The sequence below is a fragment of the Paroedura picta genome, chromosome 3 (genome assembly GCF_049243985.1).
Source record: "Paroedura picta isolate Pp20150507F chromosome 3, Ppicta_v3.0, whole genome shotgun sequence".
In the NCBI taxonomy this organism is placed as follows: Eukaryota; Metazoa; Chordata; class Lepidosauria; order Squamata; family Gekkonidae; genus Paroedura; species Paroedura picta.
In genome coordinates, this window is record NC_135371.1 from 172,808,350 (window position 1) to 172,831,561 (window position 23,212).

General features: G+C 54.3%; 1 protein-coding gene across 1 annotated transcript in view; it reads right to left on the reverse strand.

Annotated features, from left to right (window-relative positions):
* The window catches only part of BGN (biglycan), a 38,084-nt gene that overhangs the window by 6,879 nt on the left and 7,993 nt on the right, over window positions 1-23,212 (reverse strand). Inside the window, exons 2-6 of the mRNA XM_077329670.1 lie at window positions 7,066-7,334; window positions 6,479-6,591; window positions 4,470-4,683; window positions 877-987; window positions 694-787 (exon numbers count right to left, since the gene is read on the reverse strand). Coding sequence (XP_077185785.1) covers window positions 694-787; window positions 877-987; window positions 4,470-4,683; window positions 6,479-6,591; window positions 7,066-7,312 — 779 coding nt within the window. The 5' untranslated portion in view covers window positions 7,313-7,334. The remainder of the gene's footprint in view (window positions 1-693; window positions 788-876; window positions 988-4,469; window positions 4,684-6,478; window positions 6,592-7,065; window positions 7,335-23,212) is intronic.

The window sequence follows — 23,212 nt, forward strand, 5'->3', positions numbered from 1 at the left end:
CAGCCCTTTTCTCCAGGGGAACTGATCTCTGCAGTCTAGATAGGAGCTGGAATTCCAGGGGATCCCCAGGCCCCACCTGGAGGCTGGCATCCCTGACCTTCAGTGGGGCCCAAGGCCACAGAGTCCCCATCCCAAGCAGCCCTTTTCTCCAGGGGAGCTGATCTCTGCAGTCTGGAGAGGAGCTGGAATTCCAGGGGATCCCCAGGCCCCACCTGGAGGCTGGCATCCCTGACCCTCAGTGGGTCCAAGGCCACAGAGTCCCCACTCCCAAGCTGCCCTTTTCTCCAGGGGAACTGATCTGTGCGGTCTGGAGAGGAGCTGGAATTTTGGGGGATCCCCAGGCCCTACCTGGAGGCTGGCATCCCTGACCCTCAGTGGGGTCCAAGGCCACAGAGTCCCCCCTCCCAAGCAGCCCTTTCCTCCAGGGGAACCGATCTCTGCAGTCTGGAGAGGAGCTGGAATTCCAGGGGATCCCCAGGCCCCCCCTGGAGGCTGGCACCAACTCTCCCCTTTCAGCCACACCCCCTCACTGGTTCTGCTGCTGGCCTTTCCCTTCTCCCACGGAACTTGGGTCCCACATGCTTGAACTCGTATTCCTTGGTGGTCTCCCATCCAAATACCATCCAGGGCCAACCCTGCTTAGCTTTCAAGACGCAATGAGATCCGGCTTGGCCGGGCCCCGATTCGCACTACCTGTACAGTTTGGAGTAACGGATCAGGTCCTCTAATTCGATGGCCTGGATCTTGTTATGGTCCAGATGGAGCTCGTGCAAAGTTTCAGGAAGATCTGCGACAAGAAAACTCAATTAGGATTGGAGGGAATTTGGGGAGGGGGGGTTACGGAGATGAGGAGCTGGCAGCCAAGTCCTCTGTTACCTTTGGGTACCCCTGTGAGCTTTGCTTCCGAGATTCGCAGGTAGTTCAGTTTCAGGCCGTCAAAGGCTCCGGGTTCGAAGCCACTGTTTTCTAAGGGATTCCCGCCCATCTCTGTGGAGAGAGGAACGGGTTACGTGGAGAGTACAAGAAGATGCTTTCTCATATTTCAATGGGATGAAATTAATGCAAAATTAATGTAATATCAAATTGGCCACTAGAGGGGGCAAAACACATGCTCTAAAGCAATAAGAACACACAAGCCATGAAAACAAGAATGCGAGTAAGCCCTGGGTCTACCTGAACAATGCACTTTCAATCAACATTCTATGCACTTTAGTGATCATTTGCAAGTGCATTTTGCCGTTCAGCGCAGTAAAATCCAGTTACAAGGTACACTGAAAGTGGATTGAAGGCACCTTATTCTGCGTGTGTGAAAGCACCCTGAGTTAACCTGAATAATGCACTTTCAATCCACATTCTATGCACTTTAGTGATCATTTGCAAGTGTATTTTGCCATTCAATGCAGTAAAATCCAGTTACAAGGTACACTGAAAGTGGATTGAAGGTACCTTATTCAATGTGTGTGAAAGGACCCCGAGTTAACCTGAATAATGCACTTTCCGTCCACATTCTATGCACTTTAATGATCATTTTGCCATTCAACACAGTAAAATCCAATTGCAGTCTGGATTGAAAGTGGATTGAAAGTTCCTTATTGAGTGCGTATGAAAGAGCCAACGCAGAATGGTGATTTCAAGCTTCCTACCACGCCCTTCTTTCCACATTGACTGTGAATTGCAGAGGAAGCTGCCAAAGTGCACCTAGTTCAGGAGAAACTCGAGGGCATCAGGAAGTCCTGTTTTGCCCGACAACACGCTCAGTCAATTCCTGCAGTGGGAAAGACAGATGTGGACAGCAGGGTATCTTCCAAGGAGATAAGCCACAAGCTTATGAACCCCTGAAAGCTTTCTGAGAAACCCTGAGATTCCTCAGTACTCAGTTTGAAAGATATTGGCTGAGGAGGAAGACAGTTTGGGTTGATTGGGTTGATTTTTATTTTACAAAGTCCAACACTTGAGAAGCTATGAGCTCCCACCCATTCAGGGCCGTCAAGAAACCCCAGAGCTTCATGAAACCCTGTTTGAGAAAATCTGCTCCAGACGAGCCTCATCTCTTCCTAGCGCTTCTCCCCAGAAGGTGCCTCTAGATGGCAGCAGTTGACCAGCCGTGCGAGATCTCAGCCCCCTCCTCCTCTCCTCTTGCCTTTGCTGCGGCTTACAGGACCGAGCACCGACTGCAGACTGCACTTGGGCGGGGATCCCTGGGCCGGTCCACAAGGTTGGGATGGATGGCATGTCCCCTCCCCCACAGCCCATCCACGTCTATGGAAACTGTGGCCAGCTGTTACTGAGGCCAGACTGGTAGGACTCCGCTGTGCAATCTATGAAAGGGAATCGATGACATTTCCCACTGAAAGCTGAAGATGGAGTTTTCGATGCGAACCAAGGAACCCTTTGGCTGGAGCAAGGAAATCTGCCTGCCTGCACACTGAGCCCCAACACTCAAGCACAGGGGTGGCCAAACTGCGGCTTTCCAGAGGCCCGTGGACTACAGTTACCATGAGCCCCTGCCAGCGCTGGCAGGGGCTCATGGTCATTGTAGCCCATGTACCTCTGGAGAGTTTGGCTACCCCTGCTCTAGTTGGTATAAGTATTATCTCTTTGAATAGGATGTCTCTTTCTTTTGTCCTAACCTGGGGGCTTCCCTTTGACCCCTCGCCATCTCTCTATGCTCTTTGTCCTTCCCCCTTCTTCACATGGCTCTACAAGGAGTTACACGTTTCTTGTAGCAACAAATGACCTTATATTTCCATACTGGATTTAGCTGGCTGTTTTCTATAGGGGAAGCGCTCTACGGATTGGGCTTCTCTCTCCCCTTTGGACGGGAAACTGAACGTGCACTGGATCCACTTGAATCAGGGCCGGTTTCACTTTAGTGATATACTTCTTGGGAAGATGATTTTCGGGCCTGCAGGATCCTGTTTCTGCGACTAAGGCGAACTGGGATGGGTACGAACCTGTTCGCGAGCCACAGTTCGACATGGACTCGGCCCTGTTTGTAGCCCCTGAAACAACGTCCGTCTTCTCTGAACGTTTACCGAACTTTCGTCCAGTTCGGCTGTTCAGGCAGGGCGGCTGTCAGAAGTTAGGTTTAAATGGCTGTGAGCCATTTAACCCCTCCCTTTCACTCCTCCCCTGCTTCCAAGCGGAATGAAATGGCGGCCAGTCATTTAAGCCTAACAGTTGGGTTCATTGATCAGCCATTAGGTTTAAATGGCTGTGAGCCATTAGAACAGAGATTCCTAGCCAGGGGTCAATGGATCACCAGGGGTCCGCGAGAACTCCAGAGGGTTTTCTGGAGCAACCAGTGTGGAGCAACCACGAGAACTCCAGAGGGGGTCCGCGGCCTTTCTCCTATTGCCTTAATGCAGTGCTCCCCAACCTTTCTGAGGTTGGGGACCAGCAGGGCATCGGCCTGCGGGCCACGCCCACGCGGGCCACGCCCACGCATCGGGCCGCGCCCACGCCCACGCCCGCGGGCCCTGATTCCCGCAGGTTGGGGACCACTGCCTTAATGTACTCGGCCACAAGCTAGGGAACCGGCTGCTTTCATTACTCCCCCCCCCCAAGTATGACTTCTATTGTAAATTCTGCACCCAGGAGGGGGTGGAGCCTGCATGTCCATTCCCACTTTAAACTGCCTCCTGTCTCCCCCTCCCCAATCGTCCTTGAGCCGGCCTGTTAACGCAGGTGATGTCAGCTCTGTTGACATGCCCCTTCCAGGGGGCGTGGCAGGGAGGCATGGTCAGCTGACACTCCTTCTGGGGCTTCTCGAAGCCTGAAAAATCCCCCCCACTTCCAAGCAGGGAAAGGAAAGAAAGGGGGAACCACACTGGTTACTTCGGTTCGGGGAACTTCCGGCCCGGTTTGGGGTTCAGTTCGGAACCGAAATTTTTAGGTTGGTGCCCATTGCTAGAGGCAACCTCGGCTATATTAATCAAATATCAAAATAGCTTTATAATAATTATACTATTCCAATTCCATTGAAATCCACGAGCCTAGAATGGTGCTAACTCTGTTTAGGACTGCCCTGTCAATACAAGCAAGAGGATTTCGTTTCCATTTCGTTTCCATTTCTGCTGGTCTTAAATTTTAGAATGTTGAGATAGAATTTTAGAAATTATAATATTAGGAATGTTCAGCCTTGAGAACAGGAGGCTGAGAGGGGACAGGATCGCTGTACTTTTAAGTACTTGGAGGAGGGCAGGGAGTGGTTCATCTTGGCAGCAGAGGAGAAGACCCACAGTCATGGGCTTAGATATTGGGGAGGGGGGACAGGATGGCTGGAGAGCCATCTGACGGAGAGGCTGATTCTGTGAAGGCTCAAGGGGGTGGCAGGTGACAGTGGATGAGCGATAGGGTTGTGAGTGTCCTGCACGGTGCAGGGGGTTGGACTAGATGACCCAGGAGGTCCCTTCCAACTCTAGGATTCTATTATTCTAATCCCAGTCCGGCACAGTTGCTGGCCTCACCGATGCAATTCATGTTGCTGAGCCCGTTGAAGACGTCCTTGGAGACCTTCTTGATCCTGTTGTCGTGGATGCGGAGCTCGACCAAGGAGTGGGGCAGGTTGGGAGGGATCTCCACCAAGTTGTTCTTGGAGACGTAGAGCTTCTGAAGCTTGTGCAGGGGGCTGAAGGCTTTGGGGTGGATCTTGGAGATCTTATTGTTCACCAGGACCAGGGCCTAGCAGCCAGAAACATACAAAGAAAACCCAAAGGGGGAAATCTTAATCGCCAGGTTTATAGAGGCACTGGAGTTAGGAGTATGAATAGGATTTAATGTATTTTTTTAAAAAAATAATTTCATTCATTCATTCAATCGTTCATTCAATCGTTCATTCAATCGTTCATTCATTCATTCATTCATTCATTCATTCATTCATTCATTCATTCATTCATTCATTCATTGGGTTTATAGCCCGCCGCTCTCAAAAATCGGCTCGTGGTGGGTCACCTAAAAGAAAACCCATACAATCCGATTCAATAAAACCCCCATTAAAACCCAGTCACAGTATACAAAATCTTAATCAATGGCAAAAATCCCATAGCCCTCCTTAAAACCCTTGAGAGGGCAGCATGTGGAGGGGGGGTGCAGATGTTTGGCACCCTAAGACCATCCGGAGAGAGATGGCATACAAATCAAAGTATAAACAAACAGACAAAGAATTGGGGCGGGGGGGTGCCATGACCTAGATGAGCCAATCTAGTTCAGTCTCCAATAGCCAGGATTGGCCCTGGCTGGTCCTCGGATGGGAGAGGACCAAGGAAGTCCAAGGTCGCTATTCAGAGGCTAGCAGTGGGAAGCCACTTCTGTTTGTCTCCGCCTGACCTGGTTGGCCCCAGAAGAAGAAGAAGAAGGTTCTTGTATGCTGCTTTTCTACCCGAAGGAGTTTCAAAGTGGCTTACAGTCGCTTTCCCTTTCCTCTCCCCACAACAGACACCCTGTGAGGGAGGGGAGGCTGAGAGAGCCCTGAGATTACTGAAGAAGAAGAGTTGGTTCTTATATGCTGCTTTTCTCTACCCGGAGTCTCAAAGCGGCTTACAGTAGCCTTCCCTTTCCTCTCCCCACAACAAACACTCTGTGGGGTGGGGGAGGCTGAGAGAGTCCTGGTATTCCTGCTCAGTCAGAACAGCTTCATCAGTGCTGTGTTGAGCCCAAGGTCACCCAGCTGGCTGCATGTGGGGGAGTGGGGAATTGAACCCGGCCCGCCAGATTAGAAGTCTGCACCCCTAACCACTACACCAAACTGGCTAGCCGGATCTCATCAGAACTCAGAAGCTGAGCTGGATCAGCCCCTCCCTTCCCCCAAACGCCTCTTTCCCCAGGCCCCACCTCCAAAACAATCTCCAGGTATTTCCCAACCCAAATCGGGCAATCTAGGTTTTCTGCGAAGAAAAAGTCCATAATAAAAATCTCCAGTTAAAGCAGAGAAATGGAAGCGGCTCGTCAAACAAGATTTAAAGGCACAGTAATGGCAATTTGTCAGTCCATGCTGGGTCGATGTGAACACGGCAACTACCCACTAATTCATTTTTGGCTTGCCACAAATCAAGTCTGAAGACAGGAGGAAGGGTCACAGGGAAAACACAGGGGCTCAGTCGGATGGTCGTGGTGTCTGATGGGTTATTTGTCAAAAAACAAGTACACTAACAATGTTCATTCCAGACTAAGCGGCTTGTGTGGAAGTTCCCCACAAGATTTATAGAATCCTAGAATCCTAGAGTAGGAAGGGACCTCCTGGGTCATTTAGTCCAACCCCCTGCACTATGCTTATAAAGCACAGCTGTATGGTCTCGTCGGCTTTTGATTGGTGGAATGGAGAAGTCCGTTCCAGCTTACCTGCTGAGTCCCGCCCCCCCCAGCTCCACCCCCAAATGACCAGGAATTGCCCAAGTAACTTCAGGCCATCCCAATGTGTGTTTTACTCCTGGTGGGTCATACCAGAATCAGAAAAGGGGGACGGACGAGTGATACATACATATAATTGATGCAGCCCCTTAAAGTCGTCTTTGCGCAGCTCCGTAATCTGGTTGTTCTGCAGGTCCAACAAACTGGTGTCTGACGAAATTTCTTTGGGCACTTCTTTGAGTCCTGGGTAGGATAGATTAAGGGGGGGAATGGGTTAGGACTGACGACCAGGAGGGGTCATCTCATGAAAGCCAGCTTGGTGTTGCGGTTAAGACCAGGGTGTCAGTTCAAAGACTTCCCGGTTCCCGGTTGCAAGGCTTGTATTAAAGTGACTGCGCTCCAGAAGCCCTAATTTCTCTCAGCAGAGATTTGCCTTATTCCACCTGCTGTCTCCAATCCCCCGCCCTGTTCAAGAAAAGAAATAAAGGGACTCCTGGCGCACTTTTGCTCCCCTCCCCACTCTGAGCTTCCCCAATCAAGTGCAGAACACTTTTACATTTCAATTAGGAGGTGGGGGATAGAGGAAGACCCGAGTTCAAATCGAACTGAATTCAGCAGGATCCACAACGGATAAAACAAAGTAAGTGCAGAATCAGCCCCACACACAACCCAAATTGCACACAAAATCTGCACACCTTTCCCGAAGCTCCTACTCACCCAGGTCGGAGCACTGCACCACCCTGAGCTGGCAATGGCACCCAAAGGGACACAGGCCTGGGTAGAAGGGATAGACGTCCTCTGCTTCAGCGCCCCCCGATGTCGGGAAGATCCCCGATGCTTCTTCTTCCTCTGGGGGAATGGCTTGGGCGTCATCCATGGAGAAGTCCCAGAAGCCTTTCTGCGCAAACGGGATGCTGCCGCTGGCCAGGCCCAGCAGGGGGAGCAGGAGCAGGAGGGGGTCCATGGGGCCGGCAACTACGCTAGACCTGGAAGGGGAGACAGAGAGGGAGAAAGAGGGTTAAGGAGCACTACACAGGGTGGCCAGTTAGGGTGGCCAGTTCCCCCTGGTTACCAGTGGGGGGTAGAAGGAGGGTCACCAAGTCCAGGTTGGGAAACATCTGGAAATTTGGGGGTGGGGCATGGGGAGGACAGGGACCTCAGTTAGGGATGCCAGCCCCTGGGTGGAATTACAGCTTATCTACCGACTACAGAGATCAGTTCCCCTGGAGAAAATGGATGCTTTGGAAGATGGGCTGACATTAAAGCCCCTCTCCTTCTCAAATCCCAACCGTTCCAGCCCCAAAGTCTCTGGGTTTTTCCCAACCTAGAGGCTGGCATCCCTGACCCTCAGTGGGGTACGATGCTCTGGAGTCCCCCCTCCCAAGCAGCCCTTTTCTCCAGGGGAACTGATCTCTGCCGTCTGGAGAGGAGCTGGAATTCCAGGGGATCCCCAGGCCCCACCCGGAGGCTGGCATCCCTGACCCTCAGTGGGGTCCAAGGACACAGTGTCCCCCCTCCCAAGCAGCCCTTTCCTCCAGGGGAACTGATCTCTGCAGTCTGGAGAGGAGATGGAATTCCGGGGGATCCCCAGGCCCCACCTGGAGGCTGGCATCCCTGACCCTCAGTGGGGTCCAAGGTCACAGAGTTCCCCCTCCCAAGCAGCCCTTTCCTCCAGGGGTACTGATCTCTGCAGCCTGGAGAGGAGCTGGAATTCCGGGGGATCCCCAGGCCCCACCTGGAGGCTGGCATCCCTGACCCTCAGTGGGGTCCAAGGTCACAGAGTTCCCCCTCCCAAGCAGCCCTTTCCTCCAGGGGTACTGATCTCTGCAGCCTGGAGAGGAGCTGGAATTCCAGGGGATCCCCAGGCCCCACCTGGAGACTGGCATCCCTGACCCTCAGTGGGGTCCAAGGCCACAGAGTCCCCCCTCCCAAGCAGCCCTTTTCTCCAGGGGAACTGATCTCTGATTCTTGGAGATGAGCTGTAAAACTAGGGGGTCCCCAGATCCCACTGGGAAGCTGGTCTCCCTACTTGTTCCAGAACTGCTACTGACAAGGGGAGCGGATCAAATCCACTGAGCCCCCCGTGCGCCTTTTTACCCGCACAGCAGCCCAGCAAGGTAGGCCAACCACACTCAGCGATGCGTTTGCGGCCCTCTTTGTCTTCTCTGTGTCCCCTCCACTGGGCGGAGCGCTTGCCTCTACAATCTCACCAATAAATAACCGTGCTTAGCAACCATCTTGGTCTGCAGTACAAGCACAAGATTCGAATCCAGGCGGATGTTAAGACACCTTAAAAACCAGCACCATTTCCACAGGTTTCAAGTGTCAAAACTCCCTCGGTCGGAGACGATGAATGGTGTTTTGGCTCTCGAAACCTTGAACCCAAAAATCATGTTGGTCTCAAAGGTGGTATTGGATTCGAATCCAGGACTCCATAGAGTTACCATCCTCACCCAGACAACAGCCCTGGATGCATCCCTGTACTGCAGACAGTGGAGCTGTGGCCACCATAACAATTTGGTTTGGGAATCAGGCTCACAAGACCTGGGCGCCACTTGAACCCAGGACCACGTAGAGGTTCTGGGCGGTTTGCGGCCCCTGGAAGAGAGCGGGGGGAGAATACAGCCCTGCCGATCGTCCAGAAAGCCAGTGATGAGTTAACAGCAGGAAGCACGCTCGACCGAATGCTCTTGGCACAACTGACTGTGCGAGGGAGATTTCAGATCCTGGCCCAGGATCCAGGGGCCGAACAAACCGTCTGGCTCTCGGCCCGCCGGCCCGGCCCACCAGAGATGTGTCAGACCCACAGCTTCCAGCTGGGCCTCGCTGTCCGGCATTCAGGCCAGGGCTCAGTCGGAGCAGGCCAAGAAGCCTCTGTCACGTCGCTCGGGCTGTGCCAAGGTGGGCGAGGCGTCCTGAAATGTCAGCGGAGAGGACGACGGCTTTCCGGCTCGAAGAGGGAAACTGCGTGGGGCACGGAGTCTCTCGGCAGGGTTGCCGGAGACCGAAAAAAGAGCCCTTGTTTGTTTCGGAGTTCCTCGGACTCCTCGGGGAAGGCAGAGGGGGGATCCTGGCCTTTGCGATCCCCCCCCACACCATTTTTCCAAACTCGGCAAGGGTGATGCAAGTCCAGCATTGTACCAGTCCGGACAATGGCAGCCTCACACCCTGCCCTAAATATGCCAGCTCCAGGATGGGAAATTTCTGGAAGGATTGGGGACAAAGTCCAGGGAGAGTGAGGTGTGGGGAGGGATTGTGGGACCAGCCTCTCGGCAGCCTCTGGAAATCACCCTCTCTCTTGATGAGAGACCAGGGCTGCATCTACCTATTGTCGGCTGTGGCATTGTTATGGCACAATAGCCTCCGAATTTGGCATACTCATAAATACAGAGACACAACTTTGTCTTATCTTTGTGCATTCCATTGTCTCCTTATGCCCCCTGCAGGGCCTTTTCCTCTGCAGATATGAACCTGCTGGTGGTCCCCGGCCTGCAAGAGATGCACCTGGCCTCAACGAGGGCCAGGGCCTTCTCGGTCCTGGCCCCAACCTTGTGGAGTGGGCTCCCAGAACTCCTAAGGGCCCTGCTGGAGTGTCACAGGTCCACAGGGCCTGCAATGTGTAGCTTTTCCACTAGCCATTCAGTTGAGCCCGGGGGTCAGAAGATCACGGGTCCCTCCTCAGAGAGCCTCCCTCTCCCTGGAGGGGGGAAGGAATTAGATGGCCTATGCCATCTGGGGATTTATTTTATCTGTTTTATTGGGATGTTACTGTAAACCGCTTCTAGCAGGCTTGGCCTGGGAGTGATGGTTATAAATATAAATAAATAAATTGAAATAATTGGGGGGGGGGTCTCTATAGTTGCTAATTCAAACGCAACCTTCTCTGTGGTTACTCCGTCAAGGGTTCTGCCGTCGGCTGAACAATCTCAGCGGGGATTCTTCAACCAATGTCGTTTTCAGCCCCACGCCTTTCCTCCTCCTCCTGCCTTGCCTCAGTTTTTCCCTCCCTGTACTGCTAAAAAATACTTTGGTGGCTTTTTTTCCTGTCTGGCTCCGGCTCTCGTATTCCAGACAGTTCAGGGTGACTGGTGGTAAATGGGCTGATTCAGGCCTACTAGCCTTTTAGGCTTTTTTCGCATCGGTGTTTTCCTTCATTTTTTCCGTGTATTCCCGTCGGGGGGGAACATTCTGCAATTTTCTCCACGTTCACTGCAGGGATGCATTGGGCTTTCTTTTTCGCTCTGCGTGGATTTTTCCTCTCTTCTGTGCTCCGTTCACTTACTACTTGCAGTTCTTCCGGGTTTTCTGAGAGTGGTTTTGTTCCAGTTCCCCCCTCACTGGTAGTCTTCAAGCAAAGGTTGGATGCACACTTTTCTTGGATGCTTTAGGATGCTTTGGGCTGATCCTGTGTTGAGCAGGGGGTTGGACTAGATGGCCTGTCTGGCCCCTTCCAACTTTGTGATTCTAGGATTCTATGATTCTATGATTCATTGCTTCGTTCATAAGGCGGTTATTTAAAAGTATGATTTCCTCAGATTCCCCACCATGGTTTTCCTGCTCCACAAGGGGTGCTTCTCCACCAGCCACCAGTCCACATTGTACGCCATGGTTGGTCACTCCTTGCTGGTCAGTTTTGTGCTGGGTGGGGTTTGTTAAAATTGTAAGGAGAGATCCTTCAAGGGTTTCAGGCCATAAGCTTCCAAGAGTCAAATGTTCCCTTTGTCAGACACGTTGAATAGGAACTTCTGCATCTTTTTATCTTAGTCAGAAGGTAAGAGGGATATTATGACGAATGCAAAGGAAGATTGCATACTGTAATTGAAGAACAGTTGCCTTCCCTTTCCTCTCCCCACAACAGACACCCTGTGAGGGAGGGGAGGCTGAGAGAGCCCTGAGATTACTGAAGAAGAAGAAGAGTTGGTTCTTATATGCCGCTTTTCTCTACCCAAAGGAGTCTCAAAGGGGCTTACAGTCGCCTTCCCTTTCCTCTCCCCACAACAGACACCCTGTGAGGTGGGTGAGGCTGAGAGAGTCCTGAGATTACTGAAGAAGGAGAGTTGGTTATTATATGCTGCTTTTCTCTACCCGAAGGAGTCTCAGAGCGGCTGACAGTCGCCTTCCCTTTCCTCTCCCCACAACAGACACCCTGTGAGGTGGGTGAGCCCTGATATTCCTACTTGGTCAGAACAGCTTTATCAGTGCCATGGAGAGCCCAGCTGGTTGCATGTGGGGAGTGCAGAATTGAACCCGGCTCGCACTCCCAACCACTCCACCAAACTGGTGTCTGATTACAGCAGAGGGGAAATGCTACGGGGGCATCAAATTAGCGCCTGCGGTGAGATAAGAATCCCATGTCCTTGTTGAGCTCTGGGCGGGGGAACTCATGAATGAACTCGAGTTCAGCGATCTCCCAGTGCAATGTCCTCTTGCAGCTTCTCTGAGGACGGCCACTCTCAGGTCAACAACGGAGTGACCTGAAAGATTTAAAAGTTCTCATGCTGTTTTGGGGAGGTTGCAAAAGTCAGATTTATGCTCATTCTCTTGCCCAGTGTAGAGAGCGGAAGGGAGTCCTGGGCAGAGTCTGCACTTACTTTCTTTATTCCATTGTCAATCCTGTTGAATTCAGATCGCTTTGAACTCGGGTCTTCCTCTCCCCCCCCCCCATTGAAACAGGAAAGTCTTCTGCACATGGTTAGGGAGGCTCAGAAGGTGGGGGGGCTATTTCTTTCTTTTCTTGAAGGGGGGGGAGTAGCCAAGCAGGGAGCCTCTTTCTTTTCTTGGAGGGGAGGGGGAGAGGATCGAAAAAGGCAAAGGAGGGAGGAAAAATCCAGGACCGACAGAAGTTGAGAGAAGTTAGGGGCTTTTCCTTTAAGGCAAGCGTGTCACATGACCAGGTGTAGCCTATCAGAGGTTCTCTACCACGGAGCTTTCTTTATTCAGGATTAACAGCAGTCTCAGATATGGCACAATAAAGGTAGGGTCACTCCGGATCAATCCTTCTTGCTGCAGAAGGAAAATTAAAATCGCCCCAAATCCAAACGGAAATCGCATTCTGTGTAGAGGGCAGGGACTGAATCGATCTGGGGCTGGAATAAAAGCTCCGTGCAGTTTACACCCTGCTGACGCTGGATGGCATCTATTGCGTCGGAAGACGAACGAGTGAACGAACCTGAGAAGGTACGTCTGGTGTTGTTAGGTCTGAGGACAGTGTTGTCCGAATGAATATGGGACCAGAGTTGTCATCTCCATGTTTCTCTAATTATTTGTTACTGCAATGTTCAGGACCCTAAAGACAACCTGGTCTCCGAAAAACAGAGATCAGCTGCCCCAGAGAATAGGGCAGCTCTGGGGGATAGTCTATGCAGGGATGGCCAAATTGATTCTCCAGATGTCCATGGACTACAATTCCCATGAGCCCCTGCCAACTTGTCATGCTGGCAGGGGCTCATGGGAATTGGAGTCCATGGACATCCGGAGAGCCACAGTTTGGCTGGTCTACGGCATCCCCTCCCATCCCCTCCACAGGCAAAGTCCACAAATCTCCAGAAATTTCCCCATTTGGCCACCTTAATTTGCTTCTCTCATCTCTATCTCTCCTCCTCCTTGTGTCTGTCAAGTTAAAAAAATTTTTTTTTTTAATGCTGTAAATTGCCCGGAGAATCTTGGCAGCAAGTCCCGATTTTCACGTCAAAGATGAGAATCACCTAAGATCTTCCGCCCCGGGCAGCTGTCTCATCTTGTTTCACGGAAGGCCGGCCAACTGTGAACACAAGCCGCCCCCAACCTTTGAGCAGAAGGCCAACTGGAAAGGGAATGAACTAATCCATCTCCTTAGCTATCCGTCCTTTCTTCCCACTGGGCGCTACTGTGCTCCCTTAGCAGGTCAGCGAGATCATAGAGAGGGGGAGAAATCGGGATTCAGAGCCAGGGGCTGTTGCAAACTCCAGGTTGGTCTTCAAGGTGTCCCTGGACTCAGATTTTGTTCTGTTGCTTCAGAACAACATGGCGAACCTCCTGAATTTGTATTCTGGAGATGAGAGCCAGTTTGGTGTAGTGGTTAGGAGTGCGGACTTCTAATCTGGCATGCCAGGTTCGATTCTGCGCTCCCCCACATGCAGCCAGCTGGGTGACCTTGGGCTCGCCACGGCACTGATAAAACTGTTCTGACCGAGCAGGAATATCAGGGCTCTCTCAGCCTCACCCACCCCACAGGGTGTCTGTTGTGGGGAGAGGAAGGGAAGGCGAATGTAAGCTGCTTTGAGACTCCTTCGGGTAGAGAAAAGCGGCAAATAAGAACAAACTCTTCGTCTTCTTTAGTAATCTCAGGGCTCCCTCAGCCTCCCCTCCCTCACATGGTGTCTGTTGTGGGGAGAGGAAGGGAAGGCGAATGTAAGCCGCTTTGAGCCTCCTTCGGGTAGGGAAAAGCGGCATATAAGAACCAACTCTTCTCCTTCTTCTTCTTCTAATTCCAGGAGATTCTCCCGCCCCATATCCCTCCGGCTCCCGGGTTCACGCCCAAAGTCTCCAGGTCTTTCCCTACCCAGAGGTGGCAACCCTTGAGGGCTCTTGTGAAGACAGATGAGTGGGAATGGCCATCCAAGATTCCCCAGCGGCAAGTTGTTCCTTAAAGCCCATCGGAACATTCTGTAGCTATAGAAGCGTGCCGTTCTTCCAGCAAAAATAGTCCTTGGGCTGGCTTCAGGTCTCCGGCAAGCATCCTGTAATTGTGCAGGCCTAAGATCAGGCCTGTAATTTTGCAGTTATTTTTGCCTGCCTTCTGGCCTCCGGCGGTCACAGATCACGGTCCCTTGCCCCCTGGAGCGGCTCTGCTCGGTCACGGTTAGGAGGGTCCCCCATGGTAACGCTGGCAAGGTTCCCCCCTTCACATGTGTGTACATCACCGATGTTCCCGGCCCGTTCCCCCAAGTTTTCAGGCCTGGAAAATTGTAGTCAGGCCCTCAGCTCCAGATGGCAGCGTTTTGGGAGAGGTGAGATCATGGTGACTAACTTGGACGGGCGCCCTGCCCTTGTTCACTTACTGTAAGGAAGCAGGGCTGATGTCACGGGCTTGTGCAACCCCTCGGCGCACTCTCTCTCACACACACAGAAACACACACACACAAACGGACACAACTACTGATGGAGGTTGTGCCGTCAGATTCTCCATTTGTGAACAGACCTGACAGCAAGCAACGCTGGAGATAGATGAACCTCGGTCGGGCTAGGCTACTGTGGGGGGTATGGGGGGGGGGTAAGGTTACCACATCTGGGTTGGGAAACTCCAGGAGGTTTGAGGATGGAGGCTGGGGAGGACAGAGACCACGGTGGGCCCAAGGACACAGAATCCCCTCTCCAGTTTCCTCCAGGGGAACTGAGCTCTGCAGTCTGGAGGGGAGCTGGAATTCCAGGGGATCCCCAGGCCCCCCTGGAGGCTGGCATCCCTGACCCTCAGTGGGGTCCAAGGCCACAGAGTCCCCCCCTCCCAAGCAGCCCTTTCCTCCAGGGGAACTGATCTCCGCAGTCTGGAGAGGAGCTGGAATTCCAGGGGATCCCCAGGCCCCACCTGGAGGCTGGCATCCCTGACCCTCCGTGGGGTCCAAGGCCACAGAGTCCCCCCTCCCAAGCAGCCCTTTCCACCAGGGGAACTGATCTCTGCAGTCTGGAGAGGAGCTGGAATTCCAGGGGACCCCCAGGCCCCACCTGGAGGCTGGCATCCCTGACCCTCAGTGGGGTCCAAGGCCACAGAGTCCCCCCCTCCCAAGCAGCCCTTTCCTCCAGGGGAACTGATCTCTGCAGTCTGGAGAGGAGCTGGAATTCCAGGGGATCCCCAGGCCCCACCTGGAGGCTGGCATCCCTGACCCTCAGTGGGGCCCAAGGCCACAGAGTCCCCCCCCCCTCCCAAGCAGCCCTTTCCTCCAGGGGAACTGATCTCTGCAGTCTGGAGAGGAGCTGGAATTCCAGGGCATCCCCAGGCCCCACCTGGAGGCTGGCATCCCTGACCCTCAGTGGGGTCCAAGGCCACAGAGTCCCCCCTCCCAAGCAGCCCTTTCCTCCCGGGGAACTGACCTCTGCAGTCTGGAGAGGAGCTGGAATTCCAGGGGATCCCCAGGCCCCACCTGGAGGCTGGCATCCCTGACCCTCAGTGGGGTCCAAGGCCACAGAGTCCCCCTCCCAAGCAGCCCTTTCCTCCAGGGGATCTGATCTCTGCAGCCTGGAGAGGAGCTGGAATTCCAGGGGATCCCCAGGCCCCACTTGGAGGCTGGCATCCCTGACCCTCAGTGGGGTCCAAGGCCACAGAGTCCCCCCTCCCAAGCAGCCCTTTCCTCCAGGGGAACTGAGCTCTGCAGTCTGGAGAGGAGCTGGAATTCCAGGGGATCCCCAGGCCCCACCTGGAGGCTGGCATCCCTGACCCTCAGTGGGGTCCAAGGCCACAGAGTCCCCCTCCCAAGCAGCCCTTTTCTCCAGGGGAACTGATCTCTGCAGTCTGGAGAGGAGCTGGAAGTCCAGGGGATCCCCAGGCCCCACCTGGAGGCTGGCATCCCTGACCCTCAGTGGGGTCCGAGGCCACAGAGTCCCCTGATCCACCCACCCCATCTCCAGGAATCACTTCACTTAGGATTGGCCACCCTCCTTGGGCTGTATCGGCCGTTTCTGCCAGGCAGCTGCGGTCGGCTGAGCCTCAGGACGGAGCCAAGAAGGGGACGGTCGGCAGGATCCCTTTCTCCTCCAGGGGCGGGCAGGCAGGAGGCAGGCGAACCGCTTCCAGGAAAAGCTGCACAGGGCCCGCGCTGCAGCCAACAATTACAGGAGGCTGGAGCCTCTTCTGCCGAGGCGCTTGGCATCTCTACCGAACCCGCAGCACCACTCCCCCCCCCCACGCCCCCGAAGCCGACAATAGCAGCCTTCATATGAGTGTTCAGGATTACAGGCCGGGTCACACCCAGAGCGCTGCTCCCACCCAGTCTCATTGCAGAGCCCGGGATCCTGGACAGGTCGTCCTCTCCCCTGGAGCAGCCGTGGCTCAGTGGGAGGGGGCTGGTCTTAGGTGCAGAACAGGGATGCCAGCCTCCAGGTGGGGCCTGGGGATCCCCTGGAATTCCAGCTCCTCTCCAGACTGCAGAGATCAGTTCCCCTGGAGGAAAGGGCTGCTTGGGAGGGGGGACTCTGTGGCCTTGGACACCACTGAGGGTCAGGGATGCCAGCCTCCAGGTGGGGCCTGGGGATCCCCTGGAATTCCAGCTCCTCTCCAGACTGCAGAGATCAGTTCCCCTGGAGGAAAGGGCTGCTTGGAAGGGGGACTCTGTGGCCTTGGACCCCACTGAGGGTCAGGGATGCCAGCCTCCAGGTGGGGCCTGGGGATCCCCTGGAATTCCAGCTCCTCTCCAGACTGCAGAGATCAGTTCCCCTGGAGGAAAGGGCTGCTTGGAAGGGGGACTCTGTGGCCTTGGACCCCACTGAGGGTCAGGGATGCCAGCCTCCAGGTGGGGCCTGGGGATCCCCTGGAATTCCAGCTCCTCTCCAGACTGCAGAGATCAGTTCCCCTGGAGGAAAGGGCTGCTTGGGAGGGGGGACTCTGTGGCCTTGGACCCCACTGAGGGTCAGGGATGCCAGCCTCCAGGTGGGGCCTGGGGATCCCCCGGAATTCCAGCTCCTCTCCAGACTGCAGAGATCAGTTCCCCTGGAGAAAAGGGCTGCTTGGGAGGGGGGACTCTGTGGCCTTGGACCCCACTGAGGGTCAGGGATGCCAGCCTCCAGGTGGGGCCTGGGAATCCCCTGGAATTCCAGCTCCTCTCCAGACTGCAGAGCTCAGTTCCCCTGGAGAAAAGGGCTGCTTGGGAGGGGGGGACTCTGTGGCCTTGGACCCCACTGAGGGTCAGGGATGCCAGCCTCCAGGTGGGGCCTGGGGATCCCCTGGAATTCCAGCTCCTCTCCAGACTGCAGAGATCAGTTCCCCTGGAGAAAAGGGCTGCTTGGGAGGGGGGGACTCTGTGGCCTTGGACCCCACTGAGGGTCAGGGATGCCAGCCTCCAGGTGGGGCCTGGGGATCCCCCGGAATTCCAGCTCCTCTCCAGACTGCAGAGATCAGTTCCCCTGGAGAAAAGGGCTGCTTGGGAGGGGGGGACTCTGTGGCCTTGGACCCCACGGAGGGTCAGGGATGCCAGCCTCCAGGTGGGGCCTGGGGATCCCCCGGAATTCCAGCTCCTCTCCAGACTGCAGAGATCAGACTGCAGAGCTCAGTTCCCCTGGAGGAAAGGGCTGCTTGGGAGGGGGGACTCTGTGGCCTTGGACCCCACTGAGGGTCAGGGATGCCAGCCTCCAGGGGGGGCCTGGGGATCCCCTGGAACTCCAGCTCCTCTCCAGACTACAGAGATTAGTTCCCCTGGAGGAAAGGGCTGCTTGGGAGGGGGGACTCTGTGGCCCTGGACCCCACTGAGGGTCAGGGATGCCAGCCTCCAAGATGCCATCTTCCCCAGAGGAAGGGACAGCTGCATCCCAGAGGCCTGCTGTGATTCTCGGAGCCGTCCCCCAGAGGACCAGCAGGCCTAACCTTTGCTCTGTGCTGGCTTTCCCGAAGCCTGCTGCCTTCAGATCTTGCCAAGGCAGGAGGAGGGGAAGAGGTCCCCCCCCGTGGCCCAGTCTGGGAGTGGCGGATGCATCTGGAGCGTGGGACGGGCTTTGTGCCTCTGCAGAGACAGCCTCGGTGGCAGAGGTCAAGCGAGAAAGGAAGGGGCCGGAATCCCTGCGGAGTTAGGAAATCCAGAGCCGTTGACGGTGGGCCGGCCGGTCAGGGCTGGATTATGGTCTCGCCTTAGTGTGGCCAGATCCAGGTTGGGAAAAACCCAGGCCCATTCCGCACAGGTTTATTGTAGCAGGAGTGTGGCAAATTGTAATTGCTACTAAAATGCAGTTATGCACAACGTTGTATACAATCTGCCACACTCCTGAAACTGATCCGCAAAAAGCGCTTCGTTGTAGCGCTTTCAGGGAAATCCCAAAAAGTGGATTCTCCCTCCGGAAAGCGCTACACTTTTGCAACCAATCTGCAACACTAGCGAAAAAGTTCTGTGCATTACCATTGTTGCGGTTTCAGCAAAGTCCCACCCCCTGGCTCTCTCCTCTGATCTTCCGGCGAAGCGTTCGCCATTTATTTTTCTCAGAGTGAGCGGAGAGCAACGAACCGGCGAGCCTTCATTCACCCAGCAAAGCTTCTCCGGCTGCAGTCCCTACACAGAGCCGCTTTAAGTCACCAAGCACAACACAGCCCCGTTTGCAAGTTCCCTTTATTTTCGGCCGAAAATCGTGCCCGTGCACAGTGGGGGGTTTCACTCGGGGGGAGCATGGCAATGATGAATCACCAGCTCATACACCACCTGCCAGCTAGATGGGTCTCTTCTTGCAACGAATCAACGCAGATTCATTGCAATGTGTGTGTGTTTTTTTACAACCTGTCTTAAAGGGAAAGGGGCTTTTCGGGAGCATGATAACGGCCACCCATTGGCTGTTCGTTTGAGTGACGGCCAGGGGCAGGACAAAGCACAGAAAAAAATCGCTTCCTTTCTAGCGATTTTTGGCGAGACCGGAAACCTGTGGGAAACAATTGCAACGCTACTGAATTCAACTACAAAAGCAGGTACACATAACGCTGAATTCCACTATTTTAAATTCCGTGATTGCTTACTGTACACAATTGGCCACATTGATTCTTGTGCGGAATGGGCCCCAGAGATTTGGGAAGGGGGGACCCTGAAGGAGTAGGAGGTTTGGGGAGGGAAGGGGCTTCGGTGGGATATACTATCATATAGTCCCCCCTCAAAGCCCTTAGCAGCCAGCTAACCTCCTCTGACTGTCTCTTGCCTTGATAGACCTACAGGCCTTCCGTCACTTAGAATCATAGAATCATAGAGTTGGAAGGGGCCATACAGGCCATCTAGTCCAACCCCCTGCTCAACGCAGGATCATAGAATCATAGAGTTGGAAGGGGCCACACAGGCCATCTAGTCCAACCCCCTGCTCAACGCAGGATCAGCCCTAAGCATCCTAAAGCATCCAAGAAAAGTGTGTATCCAACCTTTGCTTGAAGACTGCCAGTGAGGGGGAGCTCACCACCTCCTTAGGCAGCCTATTCCACTGCTGAACTACTCTGACTGTTGTTTTTTTCCTGATATCTAGCCTATATCATTGTCCTTGTAGTTTAAACCCATTACTGCGTGTCCTTTCCTCTGCAGCCAGCAGAAACAGCATCCTGCCCTCCTCCAAGTGACAACCTTTCAAATACTTAAAGAGGGCTATCATGTCCCCTCTCAACCTCCTTCTCTCCACTTAGTTGTGACTTGATGGCACTACACAGCCACCTGCACACACCTCACCACCACCCTGTACTCCAAGCTGCCGGCCCCATCGGTAATCTTGGGTTCTGCGTCACGATCAACAGCAACAGACCAGCAGTTCATTCTGCAACATACCGCCCCAACAAGCCCTTTCTTGCATGCCCGGGGAAATGCCGATTGTCACTTCGGGTTCCGGGAGGCAAATTTCCTCCAGGCCAGGCTGATCATGGATTCTGGTTTTTTTGGGGGGGATGAGCATCATCAGGGCATGGAACTGGGGTCACTGTCGGTGGGCAGGACGGTGTGAATTTCCTGCATGCTTCAGGGGGTTGGACTAGATGACACTGTATCCTCCGCCAGGGAATTCCACATTTTAATCGCCATTTATAAAGTAGGCTTCCCCCTCCCTCGTCCTGAGCCTCATTCATTGCCCTCAGGTTCTAGGCTTTGGGGAGAGTCTGCAAATTGTAACAATGAGAGCTCTCCAGGTGCAACCTGGAGGTTGGCTCCCCTGCACTCGGGGGGGGGGGGGTAGAATCTGGCTATTTGAAGAAGAAGAGTTGGTTCTTATATGCTGCTTTCTCTACCCGAAGGAGTCTCAAAGCGGCTTCCCATCGCCTTCCCTTTCCTCTCCCCACAACAGACACCCTGTGAGGGAGGGGAGGCTGAGAGAGCCCTGAGATTACTGAAGAAGAAGAAGGAGAGTTGATTCTTATATGCCACATTTCTCTACCCGAAAGTGGCTTACATTTGCCTTCCCTTTCCTCTGCCCACAACAGACACTCTGTGAGGAGGGTGAGGCCGAGAGTTGGTTCTTATATGCCACTTTACTCAAAGGAGTCTCAAAGTGGTTGAGAGAGCTCTGAGATTACAGAAGAAGAAGAAGAAGAAGAAGAAGAAGAAGAAGAAGAAGAAGAAGAAGAAGAAGAAGAAGAAGAAGAAGAGTTGGTTCTTATATTCCTGCTCGGTCAGAACAGCTTTATCAGGACTGTGACTAGCCCAAGGTCACCCAGCTGGCTGCATGTGGGGGAGTGCAGAATTGAACCCGGCTCACTAGATTAGAAGTCCGTACTCCTAACCACTACACCAAACTGGCTCTCGGATCTAGTCTCAGATCTAGTCACTCGTTCAGTTCCCTGGAACGTCACGGCAAAGCTCTCCTTGGCTTCATCCTCCAGGACCAGCTCCTCCCCAAGAACTGGGCTGGGAGCCTGGCCAAATCTTGCTTTTGACGAACAGAAGCAAGGAGATTAAGCTTGTCTCTGGCACTCCAAATGCAGCAACCGCAATCCCACCCCCCCTTCCAGTGTCGGGAACCAAAACGTGGACCCTCTCCTCTCCTCTCTCAGCCAGCTTTGACCTCTCCTACGAATTGGCCGCTGTCCCACCATCCCAGTCGCTGGCTTTTTCGCAGGGAACGCTTGTTTTTTTGGGGGAAAGCGAAGCCAAAGAGGGACTGTTGTGTAACCGGCCTGCCATAGAGCACTACGCAGCCCCCGGGTTCCCGGACTTCAGGTTGCCAACCTCCAGGTAACGAGCGGCAAAAAAATACAAAACGGGATACAGTTTATAAACGGTTATATAAAAGAACAAAATCCACGGGGTGAAGACCACACAATAAGAATCGGTACAATTCAAAATCATAGTGACGCTACGAAGATACCAAGAAGCTGCAGGAAGGCACCTGGAGGTTCGAGGGCATCCTCCCCCTTCCCAACTAGAGCTTGTTTTGCGATGGGCTTTGCGTTAGGAAATACCTGGAGATTGGGGGGGGCGGAGTCTGGGGAGGGCGGGGCCTGGGGAGGGGGTGGGTCCTAAGTGGGATATAATTCCGTGGCACCCGCCCTCCAAAGCAGCCAGCTTTGCAGAGGAGGGTTGGTTTAAGTGGGCCTGGTGACGAATGGGATCTCCAGGCCTCGCCTGGAGGTTGGCAACCCAAGCTGGAGGCCAGCGCCGCCAACAAATTGAAGCCAGCAAATCCGAAGGCCGTCGAAGCAGCTACAGGCCCGGCTCCGGCTACATAAAAGGCCCCAAATTAATCTACGTAAAAACGCCCAAATTAATCTACGTAAAAACGCCCAAATTAATCAGGGGTGAAAAGCCTCCAAGATATTTGAGGAGGGCGCGGGGGGAGGGGGCCGCTGTGGTCCTGCCACACGCCACGGCAGGGAGGCGCCCACGTGGCTCGGGCCTCTGTGGTTGCGTGGAGCTGAGCCGGCGAAGCCGTGGCGGGCAAGGAGCCATGGTTGCCAGCGCAGCAGCCGGAGCGCGGAGGAAACCGCAGGCCCTCCAGGCAGGAGCTGGCAGGAGGCCTCAGAGCCCGGGACTTTCCCAGCCCTCCCTGCCCAAGCCTGCTGGACCTCAGAGGAGGCGAGTGGAGTCAGGAGCCCTGCCTCGCCTTCCCGCCGGCCTTGGCACCCTTTCCCTCCTCCGAGCACACAGCCCGTTCCTCTGTCGTGGTCCACGGCAGCTGCCAGCTCTCCTCCGCCCGACCTGACGTCTCTCCCTCCATCGAAATCCTTGTAAAGCTACCCCCCCCCTTTGTTTTTTCTCCAAGATTTGTCTGGGAGACAAAAACTTACTTCGAGGTTTTTCCGCTGGCCAAGCAGGCCGTTTTACTTAAGAGCGGGTTCGTCCTGACGCCGGATTGTTGGACAACCAGCCGGCACCTGGAGCATCTACCGAGTTTATCCTTTGTAGGGAAACGCAAAACAAAAAACCAACCCCAAGAACACGGAAGAGGGTTTTTCTCTCCTGAAGCGCAAGGGAGGGTGGGATATCACTGGAAGGGCCTTTTAAGAGAACCCCCAGGCAAGAAGTCCTTCAAAGAATGATGTTTGAAGCCCGGGGGCACCTTGAAGACCAACAAAGTTTAATTCTGAAGAAGGAGAGTCGGTTTTCCTACCCCGCTTTTCTCCTCCCGAAGGAGTCTCCAAGCAGCTGGCAACCGCCTGCCCTTCCTCTGCCCACAACGCACCCCCTGGGGTGTCGGTGGGGCCGAGAGAGCCTTGGCAGAAAGGCTCTGAGAGAACAGCTCCAACAGGACTGTGACTAGCCCGAGGCGGCTGCGTGCGGAGGAGCAGGGAGTCAAACACGGCTCGCCAGATTAGAATCCAATGCTCTTAACCACGGCACCACGCTGGCTCTGGGTCAAAGCTTCTGCCTATTGCTCGCCCACGAACGCCTGGACTCAGGATACAACTTATTGGTCTTCAGGGGGCCCCCGGACTCAAACCTTGTTCCCTCCAAGAAATCCGACGGGTAGCGAGAGGAAGCTCCCCATCCCTCTCGGGCCCCCGGCCATGTCATGGCTTCCAAGGGCGGGATACGGAGGCTCCAGGAGACGCCGCTGGAATCGGCAGCCCCGTTTGCAAACATTTATCCTGGCGTCGCTTGAGGAACTCTTCCAGGCCACGCCGCTCGTGTTTCATGCTCACTTTGGGCAAAGGCCCGGCGGCTGAACACCGGAGTCCATCCGGAACGACCAGCCGCTCTCGGCTCCAAAATTTAAAAAAAGAAACGGGCAGAGAGATTGC